Source organism: Phyllostomus hastatus, unplaced genomic scaffold (genome assembly GCF_019186645.2).
Source record: "Phyllostomus hastatus isolate PE091 unplaced genomic scaffold, TTU_PhHast_1.1 phas_contig_80, whole genome shotgun sequence".
In the NCBI taxonomy this organism is placed as follows: domain Eukaryota; kingdom Metazoa; phylum Chordata; class Mammalia; order Chiroptera; family Phyllostomidae; genus Phyllostomus; species Phyllostomus hastatus.
The window spans coordinates 15,105,452-15,125,744 of record NW_025333960.1 but is presented as its reverse complement, the minus strand read 5'-3'; the positions used below and the strand labels follow the sequence as shown (position 1 = coordinate 15,125,744).

Here is a 20,293-nt window from a genome sequence, read left to right as displayed (position 1 = left end):
CTAAGCAAACAAGTAGTACAGGAACAGAATCAGAAAAATGGAGATCACATGGAGGGTTATCAGTGGGGAGGGGAAGAATGGGGGGAAAGGTACAGGGAATAAGAAGTATAAATGATAGGTACAAAACAGACAGTGGGGAGGTTAAGAATAGTATAGGAAATAGAGAAGCCAAAGAACTAACGTGTCTGACCCATGGGCATGAACTAAGGAGGATGGGGACTGTAGGAAGGAATGGGGGTAGTAGACAGAGGGGGATAAAGGTGAGAAAAGAAAATGGGACAACTGTAATAGAATAATCAATAAAATATACTTAAAAACAACTCTGTACAGGTTTGGATGGACATTTCCTATGTTGAGAAAGCAAAGACAAGGAAAGAGAAGGGTGGGTCTCCCAGACTAGTCTTATGACTCTTGACCACATCCTATATGCAAAATCAGTTCATCTTGATCAAACGTCTTGTGCCCATATGACTGAGCATGGTGATGAGGGAAATGGACCTGCCTGCTGTCTCTGTAATGATCGCCCTTCCCCCCATCTGGGTGTCCTGGGGCTCAGCAGGCTCACTGCTTCATGAGAAGGTCCCCCACATATAGAGCCTGATGAGCATCATTTATCATGACCAGCAGTGAAGGAATTGATGTTATGAAGTGGTTCTCTTTGCATTTTTGCTTTAGGTAAGTTGGTCACACAATCAAGAATGTAAGTTAATATGGAGTAGTTTTTATTTAAAAGCAGAAATTCCTTTAGATTGCTATTGAAAACTGCATTTTCAAGTGCTTAAGATAGTGGCTTATAAAGAATTCACACTTGCAGCGTTCTGCCAGTTATGTCCATATTATTGCTTATGGCTGGGACCAGATGACCTGCCCAATTAGTCTGTTTCCTAATGTGCTTAAGCTCTCTGTCCTCAGGAAGATCCTGGGGGGCTTTCTGGTTCATGAGTTTGACGTGTCCCTTCCTCTGGCTAGAGAACAGGAAGGGAAGATTGGCTGTGGGTCTTGGCTTCAGTTCTTCCTGAGAGCCAAGAAGAGCCTTCTCCCATCTTCCAAGAGCAGCCCCACACTGGGTGCATGTGGGCTTGTGTCTAGAAAAATACATGTGATAAACATTACCTCATTTAATTGACTGTACATCAGAAACTTGACACCCTTCATTGAACAGGAGTGCCCGGAAGCTGCGTAAACACAGCGCCCCTGTCAGTTTTGGCGAATCCTCAGTATTTTTGCACAATGCCCAGCATGGAACAGATGCTCAGAATAAAATTTATTTACTGATAGATGCCATTTATAGCTGATTAATTATAGTACTGCAGTCATCTCAATGAGAAATTGGTCCTCAAACTCTGGGACTGGAATGCAGCGTCCTAGTGTAACTATGAAACAATGGAAAAAACAGATTTGACTCGATCAGTTCAACTTCATTCTCAAGTCTGAGAATTACCTGTATCGAAGAGAAATGGCGATTGTTAGCTGCTAGTTTTAGATACACACACAGACGTGTGTTTCTTCATTTTTTCCTTTTGTCGCTCTCCTTCACTTCTGTGCTCTGTTTCTTCCCTATGACACTTCGTGAACAGAAATGGTGTTAGGATGAGGAGGTTAGTAGAGGCACACAGAAAGATACAGATAGGTTATGCAAGTTAGCTTTTTATCTTTTTGTTATTTTCCCTTCGGGGTGGCTCTTCTGAAGGCTGGGATGACTTCGGCTCATTATTTGCATGATCTGCTATTTAGAGAGTTCATGGACAGACTACGTTTGTCCTTACATGGTATAATTTTCTGCTTGGATCTTGCAAAACTTCTACCTAGGGGACTTTCTTCCATTTGCAAATAAAAAGACCCAACATCCCCCATCAAACACATCAGAATAAAATAGGCCATTGGCTTCATTTAGTGGAGTAGGGACTAAAAGCCTTGCTGTTATCTACAAAATTCACAGGCAACAGTGTCCTGTTAGCTCACAGATATTATAGTTAATCTATGCAAATAACCTCACTCTAGTGTTCATTAGATGCAGCAGGTGAACTGTAAATATGTACTGTAATGCTGATAGAAAAAGAAAGTTCAGAGGAGGACATCTCAAGCAGAGACCGAGGTGGCCTTTCAAAATTTGTGTAGTGTATGTTAGAACCCGGGGCTGCGCTCCAGAAGCTTGTGGGCAGTGGCGGGGCTGTTGCTCCCGCTAGCCTTGCTGCCCTGCACGTTGACTTGGAAACTGTTAAATGAATGGATAAGGCAGAAGTAGGTGAAGAAAAAGAAGAGGATCCGCGTTCATTTCCTTTTAAACTCTCCTAAATCCAAGTGTGGGGGAATAACCTCGTCTTGCCATTAGAGGAAATCCGAGCCGCCTCTGATAAAGGACAGATAAAGATGTCCCTCGTTCACCCTGGGAAGCCGGCACCCATGCACGACGTGAAGACTGCGACTCACCGGCTGCTGCCACTTCCCGAGGGGCCGGGGGCGCGTCTGTTGGAAGGTGGTAGGCGGAGTTCTCTGGCTTCTGGGAAGAGACCAAAGGAATGAGTAATTGGAAATTCTGTAATATAGACCCTTCTCCCAAACCCTTTGGCCCTTTCACCCCAAACCCCTGCTGAGAGGCAAGGGGACTGGAGACAGGGAGTCGTGGTGGAGGGAGAATCACGTTTCCGAGAGGGAAGTGAAATAAAGAGGGCGGCACCCGGGGGGACCTGTGCGTCATTGAGGGACCGAGCAGAAACGCGGGCGCTTTCCACTGGGGTGGAAAAGAAGTGGGAGCAAGAAGCCAGAGAGGGCAGCCGCGGAGTGCGGTGGGGGCGCCGCGAAGCGTCCCAGCCTCCAGTCTTCTCCCGCCGCGCTCCTGCCAGCCGCGCTCAGGATCCCGCAGGCGGGGCGTCCGCGGCACACAGAATGTGGCCTCGGACACGGCCCCGGCCCCGCGCGTTCTGGCGTTGGGCGCTGGCCCTGCTGGCCCTGGGTGGCGCGGGCCTGTGCCAAGCCGGCCCGCAGCCCAGGCACCCCGCGCGGCCCAGTGCCAGGAACAAGTAAGTGTGGGGCCCTCTTTCCTCGAACCCAGGACGTCGAGGCTCCTTCCCAGAGTCCTGGGCCCCCGCCTCCTCCTTCCCAACCCGCGGCCGAGCCCAGAAACTGCCCTGCCAGAGGTGATGAGCAGCAGCTGGGTGTTCCCCTGGGACTGCTCCTGTAGGGCACCTCCTCCCGGGTGGCAGTGCACTCCAGGGTCGGCACCGATCCCGTGTGACCTCGCCAGCGCTTCAAGCATTGCTGCTCCCGGGCGGTGGTGCGGAGGTGCGCTTTGGTGTCCCGCAGCGCAGAACGCTCAGAAAACTCCTCCCAGCAAATTATTGGAGTCTCTGGGGTGCTTTTCCCTGACTCTTGTAGAGATACATGCCGGCTCTCCAAAGGCGCACTGGCACACCTTTCAGTGGTCGGCTTTGTTGAGCTCCAGCCTCAGCTGGGGCCACGACCTCCCTGACCCTGGCTGCGTCTGCTGCTGTGTCAGCACGTCTCCCTCTCCTCTCCCCTAGCTCCTTGTTCTCCGGGGTATACACAGTGCCCCTCTCCCTCCCTCTTCTTCACCCCAGGAACTGGTGCGCCTACATCGTGAACAAGAATGTGAGCTGCTCTGTGCAGGAGGGAAGTGAGAGTTTTATTCAGGCTCAGTACAACTGTGCCTGGAACCAGATGCCCTGCCCGTCTGCGCTCGTGTAAGTCCTGGAGAGGAGGAGCGGGCGGGGTGGGCCGGCCTGGACGGGGCGGGGGCGGGGGCGGGGGCGGGGGCGGAGGGGGTGGGGTCGGAACGCTTGGCTCCCGCGGGTCTGTATGTCTGTTTCAGGGCGGGTGAAAACTCCGCAGCTGAAAAGTTAGATCGCAGAGCGGGGTCCCGGGCGCGCCGGGGTATTTAAGAAGTATTGTTACCCTGAGTGAACGCTGAGGATAGGCACGATTTGTTCGTGATCACCAGGGCTCAGAGGGGATGAGCAAAGCGCCCCCCCCCCACGTCCCGTCCCTCTCTCTCTCTCTCCCCAATTTTATGACTAACATAAGGCAGCTGGACCTAATTAGATCCATATTGTGTGTTCTGGGGCATACAGAAATTCCAAGATGTATACTGCTAAAAATGTTTAAATGTAGGATTATCTGAGTGTCCTAAAAGAGATGAGTTTTTTTTTTCTTAAGGTTTTTCCATGAAACTGACCTATTCCAGCGTTGTAGATCTCTAAAGTCCCAGGAATATCTTGCTTAAAAGTGTGTCGTCGTTGTTTTTTTCACTTTAGTTTCAGGGACTGGCTAAGAGGTTGTTGTGAAAGAAGGTTCTTAAAGATAAGGTGAATAATTAATCATCTTTTTGCTTAGAAAGTTTTCACCATGTTAAAAAAAAAAAAGGAAGCAGTAGAGTTACAGATTCTGTTAACACATTACACTCATTCAATGGTCACCCTCAAGTCTTTGTGTTTTTGTATAAATCAGATGTCAGAGGATGAGCCCGAGTGAATGAATGGCTGTTGGGGAATACACGTGATGGTTGAAATTAATTGTTTTCCCCTAAGAATAAGTTGTTTGTCTGAGAGCGCAGTTGTCATTACAGCAAAGAATAATAGCCAGTAGGCGGATCTGTCTTTGGCAAAGCCAAGGGACAGATTGAAACTTGTATGCCAGAAAACCTCATTCCAGAAGGCAGATGAACCTTCAGGCATGTGGGGTACGAGAGGGCCCTAAGTCACCCCCCATGCGCTGCTGTCAGAACTGCAAACAGGAAAGGGATAATTCCTCTCAGGTCAACAACAATTTAGAAGAGATTCCCACATTTTAATACACGGAAAAACGGGCTGCTCCATTGAGTTGGGTAGATCGTCAGAGGGGCGCAGTCCCATCATGCTGTCTGCATCTCTGGTGGGCACCAAGCAGACCGCACAGCCTATGTTTAGCCGTCAGTGATTGGTAGATGTTAGGGTGGTCAGTGATGTGGGCTGCGAAAGAATTCACAAAGAGAAGAAAGTGTAGAGAATAAAGTTTTTATTCACTCCCCAAGAAAGGAGAGGGATATGGTGTGGAGAGACACACCAGCGTGGAGGAGTGGGGGCTTTGAGCTTTTATTGGGTTATAATTGGATTGAAAAAGGGGAGGTTGCTGCTGTTCCTGACCCCTGGGCTTTTGGGGGGTTGTAACAGAGTCTGCAGTTTGTTTCAATGTTATCTTCTGCCTGCGGCTGCAGGGAGCCCAAATTCAGTTCTTGCTTCCAATAATTCCCAGTCCTGGGGACATAAGCTTGGAAGAGTAAGATGGCAGTCACATTTAACAAGGTCAGAGGCCGGCCCAGCATCTGGCTCCACGATAGCAAATGGGGCTGGTGTTATCCTTTCTGTAGAGACATGTAAGTGTTCATTACAATTTGAATTAGTTTCTATAAAATTAGGTTTGTTTATCAGGAATATTTCATTTGTTTTACACCAGAATAGAATTTTGTGGTTGCGCTAACCTTAATGTTTACTTGTGACAACTTAGAAATAAATTTTATATTTGGGGAGATAATACTTTTCATTTAAATCATTTTATTTGTTAATTTTCTGAAATTATTTTAGTGCTTGGAAAAATCCAATGATGATTTAATTGTTGCATTTGACCAAAACTCAGTGTAACAAATTCTCTCCGGTGGGGAGTGAGTCACTGCCAGGTCACTGGGTTAATGAAAGGCATTTGGAGCACATTTTTGCCCACCAATGGGAAAGGCAACAAAAATTACTATAAAAATGACAGATGCTCCTATTGTTTTATTAAACAAAACCAAAATAAATGATCTTGGTATTTTTCTTCAATAACTGTAAGGAATTCAGGTGTTTTTTTTTTTAAAAAAATACTGCATTGGAAGTGAAATTTAAAATATAAAAACAGACTATTTTAGCTGATCGAGCTGAAAATTTTGAAATTAACTTAGGCAGTTAATTCAGTCTTGACCTTTTTCTTACTGTTTTTTTAGCAACAGGGAAGGAATGGTTTGTGTTTCAACTACTAAATGTTTTCTAAATTTGGAGAATTAGTAGGTGAATGAAAACAAAGGGAGAAACATTACCTTTTACGTATTTAAAAGAGAAGGAATCCCTTTTTGACACGGAATTTCTCACGTTTATCTGATGAGCCCAGAAGCCTGAGTAACCTCTCTCAATTCACAGGCACTATTAGGTGAGGTCTTCTTTATTTCAGCCTTAGGCCCTGAGACCTGTGGAAGTGAAGGTTCTTGAAGGTGACTTTCCCCATGGTTTTAGAAGCACAGGCATGCCTTATTTTATTGCACTTCACAGGTGTTGCATTTTTTTATAAACTGAGGGCAAGACCATCAACCAGCAAAAAAATCATGTCTCACTTTATTGCAATGCTCATTTTATTATTGTGGTCTGGAACCAAGCCCAGTGTCTCTAAGGTTTGCCTGTAGGGGCTTGGAGGCTGGCTGAGATGCTGTTCCTAGAAATGCAGCTTAGCATCTGGTGACAGTTGAGTGTCTAGGGGTGGCAGGTATGAGCCAGGGAGACCTTAATACAGTTGGAGCAGAGCAGGGTCGTTAGGGGCAGTGGAGGGAAATGAAGAAGAGAAGCCAGGCCAGGGAGAGAGCAAAACCAAGATTTTAGAGGCGGAAACTGCATCTTACAGACCCCAGAAGGAGAGGTCCAGGAGGCCGAGGGGTCCAGAAGGGCCAGATGTGCTAGCTAGCAGGAAGATTTGCTTATGCAGAAAGAGGCAGTTTCAGGTCAATTTCAGGGGTTATAAGCATTGTAGCTCCTGTGAGATTAAAGGAGGACCTCAGTTGTACCCAGTTACCCAAGAATCAAATGTGTTTAAAAGTCTTTGGTGGAGAAAGGGAGTTGACAGCAGCCAAGCAGATGAAGAACTCCTTAAAAGAGAGAGAACTCCAAATGTTTTAGGAGAGAAGTGAAGAAGCCAAAGGGAGAGACTGGATAGGCTCTGAGACTGAGGTGGGAAGTGGACGGGAAACGAGGGGCCTGATGGGGAAGTTCCCACAAATAAGAGGAGGACATCTGCGCCTGGTTGCATCACTGTGTGCTAAGCCTCTGTGGGCATTTCCACAAAGATTAGACAATGGTCCGCTGGTGTGTATGAAGAGCCTTAGATTCCAGGCTGCAAACTGCATATTGACATGTGAAACTAGGAGCAGAGAGGGGTTTTATATGATATGTGGGCATTTTGAGTAATTACTTTTCTGAAACTGTAAAGACACTTCTGAGTGTCAAGCACGGTGTTAGGACATTTTATTCTATTTGTTAGTTTAATTCTTGCAACAACCATTCAAGATGATTACTGTCATCTCCATTTTATCAATGAGGACACAGACAGGAGATATTCCCTGACTTGCCTGTGGTCACGTGACAGTAAGTGGCTGAGCTGCCTCAAGACCCAGGGCTGCTGGCCTTTGGGGACTGCCCTCTGTCCCTGTGGCGATGGAGAGTGCACGTGTGTGTTTTAATGTGTGCCTTCAGTAGACTGCACAGTAGTGAACTATAAAGAACATTTATACCCTCCTTCATGCAAGGCAATTCCCACTCAAAAGTGATTGAGAACTGTTTGGAAGGCCTACTATGGTATCCCAGGCCTGACTTGGTGAGAATATCTCTCTGGACTGCCTCATTAGAATGCGATGAGCCCCTTTATCTTCATTGCCTTCCATTTTACAGCACCCCTGGGGGCATTATCCCCATTTTGCAAGAGGGCAAGTAGTTAGGAAGTAGCAGAGCCTGGATTCAAATCTAGATCTTTTACTGGTATTTCCAAGCCTTCGGCTCTTCCCACTGCACACCCGCACAACCCCTTGCTGTCTAAACCCACACCCTGGGATGAGCACCTGCCCAAAGGGTATGTGTGTATGTGTGTGTGACACCTGAGCTGTGATGCTAGCACCTCGGGAGACATGGGAAGGGTGGGGTAACAGCCTTCTTAGGGCCTCTCTGCATAGTTTGGTGGTGTTTGGATGTACCAGTGGTAAAAACAGCACTATCTTTCTTCTCCTTCTTGGACTAGGCATTGTTTCCTTTCATGCACCATTCATGCCTCGTGGCAGTTAAGTCCAGAGTTACGTGACCGCCCACTCAGCCCGCAGTGGTCCCAGCCGACTGATGTTAGTATTGGAGACATTTGGGGGCGTCCTATGTGCAGAGCAGCTGCCTTGCTGGTGCCTCGTGGTTGGATCTGAGGATCCCAGATGTGAGACAGGACTATCGCCCTGCAGTGGCTTCCCTCCCGACTCTGGGCCGAGGTTCTGCAGATCTAGCTGCTAGCTGCCTGCTCTCAGACACCACAAACTGACAGGAGCTTATCAGCAACTACCCAACCCCCACCCCCGCCCTCACCCTCTTCTTGGGTGTGTTGCATCTTAGAGAAATTTTCCTATTAGCTCTTAAAAAAGATGCCATCAATTGGGGGAGGCTTCTGGATGGGGCCAACTGAAGGGACCTGTGATGCTATGATAACAGAGTAAGAATTTGTGAACTTGCAGCAGGTGTGAGTTTTAAGTGCTTAGTTTCCACAGCTCCTGTAATCCTCTGATTCCAATGGGAGCAGACGGCCATTCAGCTGGAAGAAAAGTTGTCTATTAAGGAGTAATCTCAGCCAGGAAAAGCTCTCTCTCTCTCTCTCTCTTTTTTTTTTAACTAAGAACACTTCAGACTGGGGGAAAACATAACAGCTTACATTTTCTGGATATCATTCTACATTTTCTGCATTGCCAGGAACAGAATTCTGTTCAATTCAAAACGTACCTCTTGTGTGTATAGCTTTGGGGGAATTCCCCGCCCCCCATTTAGCTTTTAAACAAACAGCTTGTGATCAATTAATTGGCTGTTTTGAGCCTTTCTCCTGGGTGCTGAGGGAAACTGGAATGACTTGAGGGCACATGAGGGCGTGTGGGGCAACACCTGCCAACACGGGCACAGAGGCACCCAGACCCCAGAGCCTGGTGCTGCCCGGGCGCGTTTCCCTCCTTGGGTTTTCCATCCTTAACTGCCTTTGGGGGTGTATCTCCTGAGCTTCTCTGGAATCCTCAGACCTTCCTTTCAAGCTTCTTTGACCTTTTACTCTTTCCCCTTCCTAGGTTCCCAGTAGATAAGATGTAGAGCCCTTCGGCATTTCCAGAGCACCTCCCCTTGTGTGTGTGGTTTTATTTTTTCCTCTCAGCACAAGCTCAGCCAGAAGATTAGATAGGGCAGAGACAGGACTGTTGGAAAAAGAACTTTTACAGTTACGGGCTATATTTTCAACTTTACCTTCGAGAAAAATTATTGGGATTGAAATAGAGGTTATGGCCTTGAGAAAAAGTTTGCTTCTTGTCAAACCTCATTTTAGTCCCATTGATTGGTCTTCTTCCATCAATCTATTCTTCCATGTTGGCACTTGGTAAATGAATTAAAATTCTGAGGTAGGCACCCCCTGGGGCAGTCCCCAGAGGCTGCTGGTGTGGCCGACATGTTTTGGAGAGGAGGTGAAAAACTTGGCTTCTGGCCTGAGCACTACCACCATGGAGCTGTGTGACTTCAGGCAAGTCCCTCAACCTCTCTGAGGCACGGTGTCCTGGTTTCCTCATCTCTGCATTACCAGAGAGGCAACATAGCGGACACAACTTTGACAAAAGCGCCCTATTGTACCTGTGTAAGGTACACTTAGCAGGACTGTCTAATGCGTACGCCTCTTCTCATTGCTTTGTTTGAAGTGTTGTTGCCTCTCAGGTGATCTTATCTTTCAGGGTTTTGATTTTGACATGTTAGAGAAAGACTGAAGTGCTAAAGAATGAAATGAATTCAGTGAGCTAAGATAACAATTATGAAATTAAAATGACCAAAATTGACTTTCACACATGAAGTTGAACTCTTAGGGACTGCTTTGGAAGCAGAGCCAGCAGTAGAGTTTCTTCAGGGGGCACACGGGCACGAGAAGATTGCAGTTGCCGCAGTGGGCAGGCGCTGAGTGCCCGAGGTAGGTCAGTAGAGCGAGGCGAGCGGCGTGTTCCAGGCTGCAGTGAGTGCAGGAAACTCTGCTGATCCCAGCCATCTTCCACCCAGACACTGGCGCACGGCTTTGGTTCTTGACTTTTAGAACAAATCCTCTCCCTCAGGTTGGTAATATTAAGGTGTTGCTTACAAACGTTTACTGAGTGTGAATAATGCGGTAGACACTGTATATGACAGATACAGTGTTCTACATACCATTATTTACTTATTTATTTTGGGAGGTCAAACAATTTTATTGAGGGTCAAAGGGCTGCGAGGACGAGATCCGATGTGCTCGCCCAGCCGGGATCTCCCCAGCCTCACAGCTGCCGAAAGCCCACAGAACTGGTTTTTAAGACCTAAAACTGAGAGACTGTGCCAGTGTGCAGATTGCTTTCAGACTGTCTCCCAAATGTTTTCATTTATTGTTGGCTGCAACACTTTTTCACTACTCAGAACTGGCTGGTCCTGTGCGTAATGAAGCAGTTTTTCGGGACTTCGAAATAACAATGAACTGCTTGATAAAATGATGCCAGAGTGACTTCTCCTTACAAAGAATGATTTTCCTGGAAGGACTAAGATAGAAATACAGTAGTTTTAATGTGATAGGGGTTCACACTGGAGGAAAAACAGTGAAATGATTCAAGTGAAAGTCACCCGTAAGTTTTCTCCTTTCCTTCCCGTTTTACAGTGGTGATGGGCGTTGAAAAAAGTGGGGAGGGTTCAAACTCACCAAATTCCTGCTTTGAAAATGCTGTAGAAGCAAAGTTTTCTGGGTGTGTCAGGGCCCAGCTGTACTTTTTATTTGTTTCCACCTAAGAAAATACTAGATGATTAGGAAATACACCTAAAATTATTCTTTGTTGTGTCAGCCTTTCAGGACAGTGTACTTTATGCGTTTGGTTAAAAGAAATTTGGCTAAGAGAGAGATAGTTTAGGTGAAGCCTTCTCGAACTGGTCATTTTTTTATTATATTTTATTGTTTATGCTATTACAGTTGTCTCAATCTTTCCCCCTTTGCCTCCCCGACCCAGCCCCCCTACTCCCTCAGGCAGTCCCCACACCATTGTCCATGTCCTTGGGTCATGCTTACATACTGGCTACTCTTTTTCCTGTGATGTACTTTATATCCCCATGACTATTCTGTAACAACCAATCTGTACTTCCTATTCCCTTTGCATTTTTCACCCAGCACCCCATTCCCCTCCCATCTGGAAAACATCAAAACCTTTTCTGTATCCATGATTCTGTTTCTGTTCTGCTTGTTTATTTATGTTCTTTTATATTCAATTGTTGATAAATATGTATTTATTGCCATTTTATTTATACTTTTATCTTTTTCTTCTTCTTAAGAAAGACCCTTTAATATTACATATAATAAATGATTTGGTGGTGATGAAGTTCTTTAGCTTTTTCTTGTCTGGGAAGCACTTTATCTGCCCTTCCATTCTAAATGATAGTTTGTTGGGTAGAGTAATCTTGGTTGTAGGTCTTTGCTTTTCATCATTTTGAATATTTCTTGCCAGTTCCTTCTAGCTTCCAAGTTTCTTTTGAGAAATCAGCTGACAGTTTCATGAGTGCTCCCTTGTAGGTAACTGCTTTTCTCTTGTTGCTTTTAAGATTCTCTCTTTGTCTTTAACTTTTGGTATTTTAATTATGATATGTCTTGATGTGGGCCTCTTTTGGTTCATCATGTTTGAGATTTTTCATGCTTCCTAGAAATGTATGTGTATCCCCTTCACCAAGTTAGGGAAGTTTTCTGTCATTATTTTTTCATATAGATTTTTAAATTATTTATTTATTTTTAGAGAGAGAGAAGGGAAGAAGAGAGGGAGAGAAACATCAATGTGTGGTTGCCTCTCTTGTGCCCCCTACTGGGGACCTGGCCTACAACCCAGGCATGTGCCCTGACTAGGAATTAAGCCAGCGACACTTTGGTTCACGGGCCTGCACTCGATCCACTGAGCTACAACAACCAGTGCTCAAATAGATTTTCTCTCTTCTTCCAGTATCCCCATGATGCAAATGTTGGAATGCTTGAAGTTGTTCCAGAAGCTCCTTACACTAGCCTCATGTTTTTTTTAATTCTTCTTTCTTCTTTCTGTTCTGATTGGGTGTTTTCTGCTTCTTTATATTCCAAATTACCTATTTGACTCTCAGCCTCATCCACTCTACTGTTGTTTTCCTGTAAATTATTCTTCATTTCAGATAGTGTATTCTTCATTTCTGACTGGATATTTTTTATGGATTTGAGGTCCTCACTAAGTTTATTGAACATCCTTGTAATCTGCATCTAGTAGATTGCTTTTCTCCATTTTAGGTAATTCTTTTTCTGGAGTTTTGTTCTGTTCTTTCATTTGGGCCATGTTTCTTTCTCTCCTCATTTTGGCAGGCGTCCTGTGTTTGTTCCTATGTATTAGGTAGAGCTGCTACATCTCTCAGGCTTGGTAGAGTGGCCTAATATCATAGGTGTTCTGCAAGGTCCAGTGGCACAGCTTCCCCTATCACCCAAGCTAGGTAGTTGAAGTGCACCTACCATGTGGGCTGTGTACACGCTCCTCTTGTAGTTGAGCTTTGATTGCTGTTGGCATATTTAAAGTCAGCCACTGTCTATGCTTTATCCAGGGCCACGTGGCATGAGCTACAAAGTGATCTGCAGATATGGCTGCTACTTGTGTTGGGCTTGGAGGTGCCCAGAAGAGGCCAAGCTGTGACCCAAGGCTAGCTACTGCTAGTGCAGGGCCTGGGGCAATGTAGCAAGAGGTATAGGGTTCACTGAGGCCAGATGCTACTTATTTGAGAGAAATTGGGAAATTCTGAGGCATGAGCCACGGCAAGCTATTTGTATGGAAAAGCCACTGGAAACAGGTTAGGTGGGCTGGAAATGTGAATGGAGCAGGGTCTCAGGGAAACACCAGGGTGGGGCAGTGTGAGCCAGGTTGAAGGAATCCCAGGTATGGCATCTGCCTTCCAGCTCTGTAGGGGGAAGGCTCAGAAAAAGAACAATGGCCTCTGCCAACACTTGTGTGTGGGAGAAAGCTGCTACCCAGCTTTCACCCTGATGCCAGACACTTCGCTTCCTCCTCGTATGCCTCTGGTGCCTCTCAAGCTGCTGCTTCAGTGCTGAAGCTCAGAGGGAGTGAGTCTGAGTAAGTCTGTGCATGGGCCCTTTAAGAGGAACTGCCTGGGACTCCAATAGTTTCTGTCTTCCACATTCTCAATCCCCACTGCTTTGTAGAGCCAGAAGTTGTGATGACTTATCTTCCTGTCCCTGGAACTCTGGGTGAGGGGACCTAGTGTGTGGCTGGGACTCCTAGCTCCCAAGAAATCCCTCCCTATTTTTATCTGCCTCACGTGAGTGTGGGATCAGCCCATTCTGCATCTCTGCTCCACTTCCAGTCTTGATGTGATTTCTTTGTTAACCCTGTAGTTCAGCTCAGTTTCTGGAGGTTCTGAATGATGGTTATTCTGTAGCTCAGTTGTAATTTTGATGCAGTTGTGTGAGGAGTCAAGCCGTGTTTACCTATGCTGCCATCTTGAGTAATTTCCTTCAAATTTGTCGTTTTGATGAAAGGAAATTTGCTATGACTCTTCTCAATTTTTTCCTAACTTTTCCAATCTTCACATAGATATGTGATTGTATAGTAGCTGCCAAATGCATGGGTGTAATCCAGTGATCTTTTAACAGAGATTTGCTCATAATCCATTATAAAACAAGGTACTAGAAATTTTCCTCTTGCCCTTGCCAGTGTGGCTGTTGGTTGAAACATCATCCCATAACCAAAAGGTTGTGGGTTTGATCCCCAGTCAGTGCACATACTTAGGTTGTAGGTTCAATCCCCGGTTCAGTCACATGTGAGTCCCAGTATGGGCATGTACAGGAGGCAACCAATCGATATTTCCTCTGGCATTGATGTTTCTCTCTCTTCCTTCCTCTTTCCCTTCCTCTCTTCCTCCTTCCCTTCCTCTCTTTCTAAAAGCAATGGGAAAATGTCCTTGGGTGGGGATTAAAAACAAAAAATTTCCCTCTTGTTTCGTTTCCAACATCTCAACAGAGATGCTATTAAAGGATCATGAGATAAGGGCCTAACATTTTCCTAAACTGTAGTGGTGAAAATGCCACGTGCTTTCTGCTGAGGCTTTTCCACATATTTTGAAAATGTAGCTCAAGAGCTGCGGTGGTGATTGCGCCAGCACTCAGGGAGGGGGCGAGTTTCACAATCCAGTCCTTCACTGGGAGATCTTTTCACCATTAAAGTGTTTCCCTGGCTCAGTCCATTTCAACCCAAAGAGCTCTCACATGCTATTGGAATGAGGACCTTGGCCAGGAGGTATAGTCGAGGCTTTCTGAGTATTCTAAGTGTTTTAGAATCTTGAGCCTGTCCTACCGTCTTGACAAAGTTCAAGCCTGGTTTGTGTTTTAGGAGGCCTATGCTGGAGAGCCTTCTCTGCTTTCAGCTGGGCAGCAGCTTCCAAGACAATAACGCCAGGCTAGAGCACCCTTTGGTCGTGACAAATGATGTGCCCTCTTCCCATTGCGTCATCTTCTGGCCACGCAAGATATTTGGGAGTCATTTTGTCCCATCGTTACACAAAACAGCTAGAAAGATGTAACACAGATCCCCCACTCACCCGTGGTGCAGCAGGGGAAGCACAGACAGCTTTCACGGCTTGTTTCCTGCACCAAATAGCAAGGCATCCACTAAACACTCCTTTCCAGAAGTGTCACTGGGAAAATGGTTATCCCAATGAGCAGCCTGTCTGATTTTCAAAATGCTAATTTGTGTCTTTGATACTTTGTGTTATTTTACACAAAATGGCAATTGAAGGTGGTTATAAAAAATTCTGTTTTGACTGTCTTTCTTTAATCATTGACCTATACCTTTAAAAAATGCAAAAATAAATATAAGCCCGAGTTCCCAATAAACAAAACAATTGGTTATGTGTCTGAAAAGTAATTCAGTACATTAGAAAAAATCTTTAGTTAAATTCTCATTTTGAAACTTTGAAATAGACTCAGTAATGCTTGTTTTGGTTTCCACTTAATAGAGATATATTTTGGGTAGTCAAGACTATCTAGTACTTTGCTTTCACAGTCCTGAAGAGATTTTTAAAAACATCCCTATGCAAAAAATAGTTGTTTTTTTAAGCAGCTTTAACTGAGATACAATTTAGAGAAACTGTACATATTTAAAGTTGGAAAATTTAATTTTTTGACCCCTGAAATCAACACCACAATTGAGATATTGAACATTTCCATCACCAAAACTTTCTTTATCCTCCTTAATAATCCTCCCCTCCAGTTTCCCTCACATATTCCCTTCCCAGGCTGATATGAGTTTGCAATTTCTAAAGTTTTATGTAGAGTTATACAATACGTACTGTTTTTATGTTAAAATTTTTTCATTCATCAGAATTGTTTTGAGGTACATCCATTTTGTACTATGTATCAATTGTTGCTTCTTATTGTTGACTAGTATTCCTTTGTGTGTTTATACCACAGTTTCCATAGAGCAGTTGTTTTGTAACTGAGGACTTGTGAAATACTGAGTGTAGAAACTCATTTATAATGATCATAAGGTTACTTCTTGGATTTCTCTGAAGACCAATTGAGGTGGTAAATATATCACAGATGTAGAACACTATATAAAACAGCAGTGAAATTTAAAAAAAAATACATTTCACATCAATAGCCCTGGAAAATGTTGGATTGAGGCTACATAATTAGGATAAGCCACTTTGAACTGGCAGAAAGCTCAGTGGGCTAAAGAAGACTACTGATTCTTCGAAGACTGTGGGTTATGCGGTTTCATTAAACAAATATTTTTGTGCAGGTCCTTTGTCTGGCACAGGACTAGCAGGGAACTTGACCTCTCTGTTGCCCTCCAGAAGTTCACATCCTGTAAGTGAAATGAGACATAAACAGAAATCATCACAAATAAAAGGTAGAAAGGAGAATTGCTACAAGAGAAGCACAAACAGCTGAGGATGTTCGGAGGTGGAGAAAATTGTTTCCAGCCAAGAGGAATCTGAGCACTGGTTTGTGGGTGGTGACATCTTGGCAGGGCTTTGATGGGAGGTTTTAGCTGCATGTATGCAGATGTGAGAGGATCCAGCGTACGCCAGGAAAGAACAGGAGCAAGGGCCGAGAGGTGGGAAGTGAAGGGACAGCCACAGTGAAGAGTAAATCAAGGCGTCGGCGTGGCTGGTTTCTTCTGAGTGCCATGAGGGAGGGCCCTGTTCCAGGCCTCTGTCCTCGGCATGTGGATGGATCTTCTCCCTCCCTTTACAATGTCTTCCCTCCATGTGTGTCTCTGTCCAAATTTCCTACTTATACAAGGATGCCAGTCATCATGGATTTAAAGCCCATCCTAATGATCTCATTTTAATTTGATTACCTCTGTAAAGACCTTATTTCCAAATAAAGTCAGATTCTGAGGCACTGGGGTGAGGATTCCAACATATCTGTTTGGGAGGAGGGAGTATAATTCAACCCATAACAGCTAAGGTTAGGAGGTTGGGCTTTATTGTTTGGGCAAAGGAGAGTTGTAGAAGGTTTCTATCTGGGACACCATCAGAGGTGTGCTTCCAAATGCTGATCTGGCAATGTGCGAAAGATTAATTTGAGAGGGGAGAGAATGGGGTAGGCATGAGAGGTGGTGGGAGGGACCTATTGGGAGATGGGCCACAGTCCACGCCAGACCTGAGGTGGGTGTGACCTAGCTATGGAGAAGATGAGAAGCAGCAGCACAGTTCGAGTGGCTGGGTGACTGCCTCTGTGCTTAATGCATGATTAGCACTGGGTGGGTCTTGAGGAGATGTGAAGATCTGTCACTGAGCAATCTGTGTAGTATGTTGTCCAGACTATTGATAAAAAGGATCACACATCGCAAAGGAAGGCAAATTAGTTCATGGACCGTCATTTAGAGATTATGGCAAGATTGCTTTTATCCATGGGACAATCAGGACCTTATTATTCATCGATTTTGGTGATCAAGAACCAACTGTCATCTTCTATGAAAGCAGTTGAGTCCGTTAGTATAGAATAAACTCATATTTTTAGTCTTACTGCAAGCTTTTCCCTTCTGGTATGTGTATACACACACACACAGTTTATAAACCTCATTTATATTAAGTTTTATAGTTTTACAGATTTCACAGCTATTGTATAACTTTACTCTTTCACTATCTGGGAGGTAGAAAAAGGGCAAATATAAATCCCAATTTATATTTGAGGTAACTGAGGACCAGAGAAGTTTTTGGGTCTTGTCTAATCTAACTGGTCTTTGGCTGAGTTGGGACTTTAACGGTGACTCTTGTTATGGGTAGTAGAGTTGGATGTTATTCTCCATATGGCCTCCATGTAAGTATGATTGTTCCATGTTGGATACTGGTGGCTCAAAGAAAGCCATAGTGTGGTGCTGGGTACCACCTAGTATGCACCCAAAGGATGTTTGCTGAATGAATGGATGAAAGAGAGAGCGTGTGGGCTGTTTCTTTGTTTTCTATTGAAACTACTTAAAAAAAAACAGTTTAAGGTTGAGGGAAAGGTACAGAGATTTCCCATGTATCCCCTTCCTCCACATGTGCACAGCCTCCATTATGAACATCCTGCCCCAGAGTGGTGCATTTGTCACAGCTGACAAACCTACACTGACAAATCACTATCACCCAAAGTCCATAGTTTATGTTAGGGTTTATTCTTGGGAGCTCATGTGTTTGTAGCTCATCTTCCCTCCCATTGTTAAGAATTGTGTGCCTGAGTTTGGTTTTCAGTTTTTAGTCACGGAGACCATTAGTTTGAACAACTGTCCATGGCTTGCATTTTTAAAATGTGACATACATATATAGTCTTTGAAAATAATTGTTGATAATGAATGAAAATGCAACACTTTGCAGCTAAAACAAGGTTTCAGATATGGTGGGTTCCAATTAAATCAACCAAAGTAATGACATAAATTATAATTTAGATTTCTGAATTGGCTGTCTTGATAAAGTCAAATTAAAGGAGTTCATCATCACCAAGCCCTTATCATATGAAATGTTAAAGGAGCTTATCTAAGAAAAAGAAGATAAAAAATATGAACAGTAAAATGACAACAAGAACACAACTATATACCTGAATCTAAAAAAAATAAAAACAAACTAAGCAAACAACTAGAACAGGAGCAGAGTCACAGAAAAGGACATCACACAGAGGGTTATCAGTGGAGGAGTGGGATGGAGAGAGAGAGGGAAAAGGTACAGAGAATAAGAAGCATAAATGGTACGTAGAAAACAAATGGTACATAGAAAACAGGGAGAGGTTAAGAATAGTATAGGAAATATAGAAGCCAAAGAACTTATATGTATGACCCATGGACATGAACTAAAGTGGGGGGATGCAGGTGGGAGGGGTTTGCAGAGTGGAGAGTTATAAAGGGGAAAATCAGACAACTGTAGTAACGTAATCAATAAAATATATTAAAAATAAAAATAAAGGGTTTTTTGCCAAGATAGAAGCCTACATTACTCTCTGTGACATGAGACAGCTTTATTTTATGAGGGTTCAGATTACACAACTATAAAGACTGGTTTGGTGTTATAGGGAGGATACCGTGACCAAAGATAGAACTGCAATTTGAAAGAGTTAAATACTAAAAATACAGGAAATTATTTTAAAGATTAATTCTGTGGCTTTTTTCAAAATTCCATGCTTGCTTGTGTATTTTATTTGCAAAAATTGATTGAAGTCAATTTTAGTGAAGTCATTGGGTAGTGGGCCAACTTCGGCCCCAGTTTATTAGGAGAACGAGAACCACTACTTACACCATAGATTTTATTGTTTCATTGATTTAAATGAGACAAAATAATACCATCCCGCAAAGCAAAAGGCCACCGGTTTGATTTCCCAGTTGGGGCACATGTCTGGGTTGCTGTTCCATCCTGGTTGGGGTGCACGTGAGAGCCACCTGATTGATGTTTTCCTCACACTGATGTTTCTCTCCCTGTCTTTCTCTCTCTCTTCCCTTCTCTCTAAAAACAAAACAAAATTATACAATCTATATAATTTTTCTTTAAAAAACCCATATTTTAAAGACATGGAAAGCAAGCCACATATTTTCAGCTCTTTCACAGATGTCTGTTGGTCCCCTCTTCATTCAGTCTCCATATATTTGTCTCATTCTCCTCTAATTATATGATTCAATGACAAATTTGTCCTTTTTTAAAAAAATTATTTTAATAGTTGTTCAAGTACAGTTTTCTGTCTTTTACTCCCATTCCAGCCCACCCACCCATCCCTCCCCACCTCCCTCCCACTTCCACCCCCCACCTAGTTTTTGTCCATGTGTCCTTTATATTTGTTCCTGCAAACCCTTCCCATTCTCCCCTGAAATTCCCCTGAAACTCCCTCCCCTCTCTCCTCTGGTCACTGTGAGCCTGTTCTCTATTTCAGTGACAAATTTGCCCTTTATTTAAGGGAAAACAACTCATAGATTGGGGGAGTACAGTACTTCACAAGCAATGGAGAAATATTTCCACCATTTTTCACCAATGTTCCAATATTTCCAATATTTCACCATTTTGCTGGAGAAATATCTGGCACTATTCCTGAGGGATTTGGAGCATGTTTGACGTTAAACAAATAGAGGGCCAGATATATCTCCAGCAAATTGGGTTAATTTGGGAACAAAATAGAATGGCAGGTCCAGAGAAACAAGGGAGAGGGACACTCTTTTATGGACTTGGGAAGGGCTATCCATAAACAAAGAGTCCATTGGAGAAAACTGAAAGTTGGAAGTATAGTGACTTTTCATTGGCTGAGTCATGGCAGTCTCCCATTGGCTTTGCTGTTACTGGGCAAGGAGTATAAGTTACTGTCCGAGATGTAAGGTACATCTCTTCCTGTTGGGGTCAGTTGTGCATGTTGAGTGATACATGTGAGTATCGCCAATTCTAGCTTCCTGACTTCATTTTAAATGAAGTTTCTGTTTATTCATTTTCACAGGCAAGAGTGAGTTTTATAAAGCATTAGAGGAGGCAACATAGAAAAGGGCCTGATTGGCTGGGGTTGAATACCTGACCTTATTTAGAAAGATCAAGGAACAAGGAAATAGGTATAGAGCCCGGAGCTGACTTGGCATTTGGGGATTGGCTGACTGGCAATGCCGTGTTTCTGGTCAGGTGGAGTATTTACATGAACACAGAAGTTCAGTTTGCCGCTGTGGCACCCTGGGCAGGAGCAGCACCATCTGTGTCTAGAAATTTCTTTCTATGCCTCTCAATTTACAGGAACCATGGATGCCCCAAAACTTCCTTCTAACCTGGGA

General features: G+C 44.1%; 1 protein-coding gene across 1 annotated transcript in view; it reads left to right on the top strand.

The window, feature by feature from the left end:
• Nucleotides 1-2,686: 2,686 nt before the first annotated feature.
• The window catches only part of EMILIN2 (elastin microfibril interfacer 2), a 58,836-nt gene continuing 41,229 nt past the window's right edge, over nt 2,687-20,293 (top strand). Inside the window, exons 1-2 of the mRNA XM_045850444.1 lie at nt 2,687-3,020; nt 3,579-3,701. Coding sequence (XP_045706400.1) covers nt 2,887-3,020; nt 3,579-3,701 — 257 coding nt within the window. The 5' untranslated portion in view covers nt 2,687-2,886. The remainder of the gene's footprint in view (nt 3,021-3,578; nt 3,702-20,293) is intronic.